The 7,198-nt window shown below is 39.9% G+C and overlaps 2 protein-coding genes across 2 annotated transcripts; one reads left to right on the top strand and one right to left on the bottom strand.

Annotated features, from left to right (window-relative positions):
* Positions 1 to 248: 248 nt before the first annotated feature.
* On the top strand, positions 249 to 3,447 carry LOC133716710 (probable LRR receptor-like serine/threonine-protein kinase At3g47570). The gene is made up of 2 exons (XM_062143383.1): positions 249 to 2,937; positions 3,068 to 3,447. The coding sequence occupies exons 1-2, from the start codon at positions 249 to 251 to the stop codon at positions 3,445 to 3,447; spliced, it is 3,069 nt and encodes a 1,022-aa protein (XP_061999367.1).
* Positions 3,448 to 5,060: 1,613 nt separating this feature from the next.
* Positions 5,061 to 5,875, bottom strand: LOC133714090 (uncharacterized). Its single transcript, XM_062140164.1, has 2 exons — positions 5,333 to 5,875; positions 5,061 to 5,216 (listed from the first exon to the last, which is right to left on the bottom strand). Exons 1-2 carry the CDS (start codon positions 5,691 to 5,693, stop codon positions 5,128 to 5,130), a joined length of 450 nt encoding a protein of 149 aa, XP_061996148.1. The 5' UTR covers positions 5,694 to 5,875; the 3' UTR covers positions 5,061 to 5,127.
* Positions 5,876 to 7,198: the final 1,323 nt, after the last annotated feature.

The raw sequence follows: 7,198 nt of genomic DNA, 5'->3' as shown, positions 1-7,198 counted from the left end.
AAAACCGAATTGAGGGCCAGTGAGTGTTCCCTTATAATTGTGAAATTACTATTGTAACCGCACAAGAATCCATTGATTCAACAGTGGTTCTCTATCCCGTTGAGTACTTCTTGATCACATATTCCACATCTTCCTATCCTATAAACTAGATTGTCATGCCACTCATGCCTAACATAAAACTACCCATTTCACAACCCAACACCACCCATATTCATCTCAGTCTCTTTAGTCCAAGGAAGAAATTAAAAATGGGGGGAGTTTTGGTTATGAAATTGGTTTTGATATACTCATTAGTTTTAAATTCCATGTCCATTTTCTGTTGTAGCTCCATGCAATTGAACCATCCGAGACTCCAAGGGAATGAGACGGATAGGCTGGCATTGCTAGCAATCAGAGCTCAGATACAACACGATCTGAACCGGGTCACAAGCTCATGGAATGAAACCCTTCACTTTTGCCTGTGGCACGGCGTCACCTGCAGTCGACGACATCGCCAAAGGGTGACGAAGCTGGAGCTGGGCTCTCAAGCTTTGGGGGGATCCATATCTCCACACATAGGAAATATAAGCTTCTTAAGAGTGCTAATTCTCGAGAACAATAGCTTCACTCATCAAATCCCTCCTCAAATTGGGCATTTGCGTAGATTGCAGGTATTGTATCTAAACAATAACTCACTTACTGGCACCATTCCTGCCAATATATCCAATTGCTTCAAACTCACCATTCTCTATCTTAGTGCAAATAATCTAGTGGGAAAAATTCCTCCCGAACTAAGTTCCTTATCAAAGCTTCGATGTTTACTTATGGAAGCCAACAATTTAACAGGAGAGATCCCTCCTTCTTTGGGGAACCTTTCGTCTCTCAAGATGCTCGCTATATCTAGTAATAACTTAGAAGGAAGCATCCCTAGTTCTCTATGCCAATTGAGAAAACTTACATATTTTATTTTGGCCACAAATAGGTTATCTGGTATCATCCCTTCCTGCATTTACAACCTCTCTGGTATAGTTGATTTCATCGTAGGAGGAAACCAAATTCAAGGAAGTCTTCCATCAAACTTGAGCGATGCTTTTCCCAACCTTCAAAACTTTACCATTGCCGAAAATCAATTTACTGGGGCCATCCCGTCCTCAGTCTCCAAGGCAACAAATCTTGTGGTGTTTCAATGTCTGTCAAACAAACTCTCTGGACAGGTGCCAAACTTACGAAATCTTCATAACCTTGTGCGGTTCAGTGTCTTTGATAATAATCTTGGTACCGGTAAAGATGGTGACTTTAGTTTTGTCTCAGAATTGATCAATGCCACACAGCTAACTACATTGCTGTTCCAGGGCAACAATTTTGGAGGGACGTTGCCTAAATCAATATCCAATCTCCAAACGCTTGGAATTGGAAGAAACCAACTACATGGAAGCATCCCAACTGGATTGGGGAATCTTATCAACTTGCAAATACTCTTTATGGCAGGAAGCTCCTTCACAGGCAGCATCCCCACAGACATTGGGAGGCTTTCAAGTCTTAGGATGTTGTTTCTTAACAACAACCAATTATCGGGGAGCATTCCATCTTCTCTTGGAAATTTAACAATGTTAACAAGACTCCAATTGCAAGAAAATAATCTAGAGGGTAGCATCCCTTCCAGCCTAGGGAAATGTCATTGGTTACTAGAATTACTTCTTTCTGGAAACAATCTGAATGGCACGATACCGCCCCAAGTTATTGGCCTCTCATCTTTATCAACAACTTTGGCATTGGATAGAAACCAATTCACTGGTTCCCTTCCTACGGAGATTGGAAAATTGAAGAATCTAGGTGTATTGATGGTTTCTGACAACTTGTTATCAGGAGAACTTCCCAGTAGCCTCGGCAGTTGCGAGAGCTTAGAAGAACTATACTTGCAAGGAAACTTCTTCATGGGACCCATCCCTTCATCTATGAAGGAACTTAGAGGGATTCGAGTTTTAGACCTTTCTCGCAACAATTTGTCAGGAGATATTCCACAATTTCTTGAGAATCTGAACTTGGAGTACCTGAACCTCTCCTTCAACCAGTTTTGGCGAGCAGTACCAACTGGCGGTGTTTTTAAGAATGCAAGTGCGACTTCAGTTGTTGGAAATGCTAGACTTTGTGGAGGTATGGCTAGTCTTCGACTTCCTCTGTGCAAGCTTAATGAGTCTAAAGGAGAAGGGCTGTCTCGTAGAATGAAACTTATGATCTCTTTAGTCTTCGGGTTCACTCTTTTGGGACTGGTTGTGGTGCTATCTCTTTTTCTTCTTGGTAAGAAAAGGAGAGAAACTAATTTAAGGACTTTGGGGAACTCTGTTTTGCAAGTTTCATATGCTACACTCCTCAGAGCTACCGATGGTTTTTCTTCAGCCAATTTGATCGGTGTGGGTGCTTTTGGGTCTGTGTACAAAGGAATCCTTGCTGATGATAGAGTTGTTGTTGATGTGAAGGTGCTTAACATGTTACACCGGGGAGCAGCTAAGAGTTTCATGGCTGAATGTGAGGCGTTGAGAAATATCAGACATCGAAATCTAGTCAAGATCTTAACTGCATGTTCAAGTATTGATTTCGGCGGCAATGATTTCAAGGCTCTTGTTTACGAGTTCATGGACAACGGGAGCTTGGAAGAGTGGTTGCATCCATCTATTGGAACTGGAGAGGTAACAGAAGCACCCAAAATTTTAAGTCTTATTCAGAGGCTCAACATTGCCATTGATGTTGCTAGTGCATTGGATTATCTTCACAACCATTGTGAAACACCGATCGTTCATTGTGATCTCAAGCCAAGTAATGTTCTTCTGGATGGTGACCTGACTGGACATGTTTCAGACTTTGGGCTGTCAAAGTTTCTCTCAGAACCAACCACTAGTGTTTCTGGAAATCAATCAAGCTCCATTGGAATTAGAGGATCGATTGGTTATGCTGCACCAGGTAATTTTCCTCATATGCGACAGGATTTTTTGCTCACCCTGTTTTACTGTAACATATTTCAAAAACACTGAGAGCTATTTGATTTATGCATATGTAGTGACACATATTTATTATATTGTTTAAATTGTAGAGTATGGTATGGCAAGTGAGGTATCCACATACGGGGATGTCTACAGCTTTGGCATCCTCTTGTTAGAAATGTTTACGGGGAAGCGACCCACTGATTACATGTTCAGTGACAGTTGGAATCTTCATACTTATGTGAAGACAGCTCTCCCTGAACTTGTTTCAGAGATTTCAGAGTCACTAGTTCTTCAAGAAGGCACCACCAATGTCGCTGAAGCTCACAGGCATAGTCGATTGAGTGTGAGAGCACAGAAAATTGAAGAGTGCTTGACTCTGATACTTGGTATAGGAATTGCATGTTCTGTTGAATCCCCCACAAACAGAAAGGATATAAGTGATGTTGCATCTGAATTGCAATCCATGAGGCGCAATCTTCTCAACTAGAACCTTTCAAATTATTATGTTTTGTGATGTCTAATAAATTATTGTATGGTTCTTGTATTCTGATCTGTTTTGTTTTTGAATTGTCTCTGAAGTCCTGTTACTACCATAGTGGTTGTTGGAATTTGCATGTTAATGTACTAAAATGAATAAAAAAGTACTAATACTTATTGTGTAAATTTGTATCCTAAATTGAAACACGTACATGATTCCATTCGGATCAATGAATCAAGCTGGAGCTGTCATGAGCTTGATCAGTTGTACTGCAACATCCCGACATTCATTCGGTTGTGTTTTGATTTTGTATTTTTACCAAGCGAGCATGAAATTGATATTGAGCATGTATTTTGTGCTGTGTGTGATTTCAGTGTTTTTGCTACAGTTGCTGGGAAATTAATAATTAAAAAACAAACAGTACTATTGTCTAAATTAATGTGTCTCGATCAATCCAGTGTGAATGAATTTTGTCTAACCAGATGAACGTCTACCCCAAAGTCCATATGTGATGCACCTTCTTATCAACCATAATAGATCATGCTTAGATTTAGAAAGAGTGACTCTGCAAAAGGCAATTAAATTGAGACTTTCGATCTGGTAACGACATGCCATGACAATGTCTTTTTCTTTAGTAATAAACGTGTATTGGAAGAGAAATTGCAGATGGCCTGTACCAACGGAACTCAGGGAAGAAATAACAGTGGCCTTGTACACTTCTTTTCTGGAAAATAAAGGTGCACCATGCCAATGTTATGAACTTGCCTTGTTATGTAATCATTGCACTTTCCTATGTCCCTTTGGAAAACCAACAGCTATAATGATTAAGAAGCGAAGAGGGAAGTCACTTTGTCATGCCTATAAATTGGTTTGTCATATACCTCACTTGGAACGTACCAATTTCAGAACCAAATACCACTTTCGGTTTTAAGTGACTATACTAAAGAAAATGTAAAGCTATTAAGTTTTTTTTTTTTTTGGTCGATATAAAGCTATTAAGTTTAATATTTGAAATTGGAATTGTGTATTCTGCTGAGGTCCCAAGAGACCACATAGATGTCAGTGACGTTGCATCTTAATTGCTTTCCATTAGAGACCATCGTCTTCTTGCTTCGGAAAGTTTTCTGCTGTGTTATGGGTTGCAGCAACTTAATGCTTCGTCATCTCTTTTTTTCTTTCTACAATTTTACTGCTTTGGAGTCATGATGTCTATGTAAGCAATTTAAATTATAAAAACTAACTTAAGGCTGGTGCTGATGGCCTTAATCTTTCATCTCTCCCATCCCCATATCCAAGCTAATAGGGATCTCAACTTTCCATCAGACCATTTCTTGGTCTTTCAAAACATGAACTTTGTGATGATGCGGACTTCAAACATAGTTGATACTGTTGAAAGATAAACAGTACGTATGCTTTTGCGTACAATCTGGAAAGGGGTCAAGTGGCGAAAGTTGAAACAAATGTTTCTGAGATATTGCCTGCGATGATGTTTATGGAGCTAAACTTGGGCCTATGCATGTTGGATGTCGTAAACGTCCCGTTTTTATATCAACTGATTTATAAAAATCATCTTAGTAACAACTTTCTAATTGTATTATGGTCTCCTACATGTCGAGTATCTGAGTTACTAACCAACTATCACACAATTACTTTATCCAGATTCTTCTATTGAGAGTGAGAGGATTGGAGTCACACGTACGGGCACGGCCTCTCTGGTTCTCCTCTTGTCCACAGAACTTTGAGGTCACCTCTCATCTGTCCCAAGGTTAAAAAGGTACCTGCAGAACGTAACTAGCTTATGTTACTGCTGCTCATGTTATGAATGCTTTAGCTCAGAAAGGTCGGAGGCACACTATGCATGTTACCGCCAGATTATCCAAGCTTAGAATCTTACCAAGTGTGAATGGAACTATGTATAACAAAGCATGTTGGCCATGTCCATCCATCAAGTTCAAAGCCACATAGGTGACCAGGAGACCTGCAGTGCGAATTGCCAAGCAATTATTAAAGACAAAACCAATGATGCACATATCTACTGGCTTGCTAACCAAATGCATATACTCTCTAGAATAGAGCACTAGACTTTCTACATAAACATAACAACTATTATATAGAGAAAAGCAGGGACTCTTTGACTGTGGACAAATTGCTTTGCTACTTAGGTGGCTTTCCCCAAACTTATATCTCAATCTTTTGCTGGGAAGTTTTCCCTCCGGTGATATACTGCACTCTATGGACGCAATGCATTTTTCCATGACAACTTAATGGAAAGACTTAATTTTTCAAATAGCTTACATATGCTCCACACATTATCTCCATTGAGCTCTGTTTACCATAAACACACAGAAATTTATAAACAAGAGTTATTAAGTCACCCAAAATTTATTAGATGGCTCAATTAGGTGCATTTCATGAATGACAGGTGCAACATCTGCTTAGCAAAGAGAAAATAAGTGCAACATGTGTCCCAAAATTTAGCACAGTACATACATGCACCATATGCTGTCATTGCCCACACAAAGTAACCCGTTCGAAGAGTCTTATTTGTCAACCAATCATACCTGTAAAAGTTACTGTCATGATTTCGTATCTGTTATATAGTATAGAACTATCACCGGTGGTTCTACATGAAGGATCAGCCTAATGCTCAAGTTCAGTCGCAATATTAGCCAAGGATGACTGCATATTTGTACCAGTACTAGCTGAAGCTATTAATAGAACAATTTCTAGTATTAAGTCTGTGGTATAAAGTCCACAGCTGTAAAATCTGGCTGAATAACAAAGAACTATCTATACTAGTATTGTTATATGTAGAAATTTATGTATATTATTTTATGATGTAAGGCTTACGCCTTAACGAGGCTCTCCTGAAAACGCCTCGGTTACGCCTTAGCGTTTTAAAACATTGATCTTCACCATGCCAAATACTAATTTAGCTGGAGAGGTCTCTTCTTTCTTGGGGAACCTGTCTAGCCAGCATTGAAATTTTTTATACATAGCAATAACTTGCTCCTAGTTACACTACTAGAAAACTTGTCTTTTACGACGCGCAAATTACGGCGTGCATGTCTTGCACGCCGTAAAAGATTGTCTTTTACGGCGTGTTTTTATGTGCGCTGTAAAATACTTCTCTTTCTGATCTTTTACGGCGTGCATATCATGTGTGCCGTAAATGTCACGTTATATTTACGGCGTACATTCAATGTGCGCTGTAAAAGACTTCTCTTTTTGGTCTTTTACGGAGTGCATATTATGTGCGCCGTAAAAGACTTCCCAATTAATCTTTTAAGGCCTTTTTTAATGTGCGTCGTGAATGACTAAATACCATAAGTGTTGAAGAGCCCGCTTTTATTTTTGGCTCAAATTCTAATTTCCCTCTATACTGGAAGTTTGCTATGAAAACCACGAATTCGCCCTCCGCTCAAAAAACTCTCCCAAAATGGAGGCGCTCTCTCTCTCTCTCATCCTCCCTCTCTATCCATCATCGCAAACACCCAAAATCACCTACCCATGTAATCATCAGATCTTCCACCTTCGAATTTCCGATGGCGTTTCCCTACACAAACCTCACGCTCTTTCTCTCCCTACCGTCTCCCTCGCCTTCTCCACAGCATCTCTTGCTTCACTTCCTTCTTTGACTCTCAGAAACCCCAACAAGGCCTTGAACCTCAGAAGTGCCTTTGTGCCCCAAAATGGGCTCAGAAAGGGCTTCGCTTGCGGTGGATTGAAATGGAGGCTTGAGACCCAAAATAAGAAGGTC

The sequence above is a fragment of the Rosa rugosa genome, chromosome 6 (genome assembly GCF_958449725.1).
Source record: "Rosa rugosa chromosome 6, drRosRugo1.1, whole genome shotgun sequence".
NCBI classification, from domain to species: Eukaryota; Viridiplantae; Streptophyta; class Magnoliopsida; order Rosales; family Rosaceae; genus Rosa; species Rosa rugosa.
The sequence above is the reverse complement of the archived record's forward strand: the minus strand, read 5'-3'. Positions and strand labels throughout refer to the sequence as shown.

Excerpts from the sequence above, each read along its gene's own strand:
- LOC133714090 (XM_062140164.1), bottom strand. The coding sequence starts at position 5,693 with ATGGAAAAATGCATTGCGTCCATAGAGTGCAGTATATCACCGGAGGGA. Across the intron at positions 5,217-5,332 it reads CATAGTTCCATTCACACTTG|GTACCTTTTTAACCTTGGGA; the intron begins GTAAGATTCTAA and ends TACGTTCTGCAG.
- LOC133716710 (XM_062143383.1), top strand. The coding sequence starts at position 249 with ATGGGGGGAGTTTTGGTTATGAAATTGGTTTTGATATACTCATTAGTT. Across the intron at positions 2,938-3,067 it reads GATTGGTTATGCTGCACCAG|AGTATGGTATGGCAAGTGAG; the intron begins GTAATTTTCCTC and ends TTTAAATTGTAG.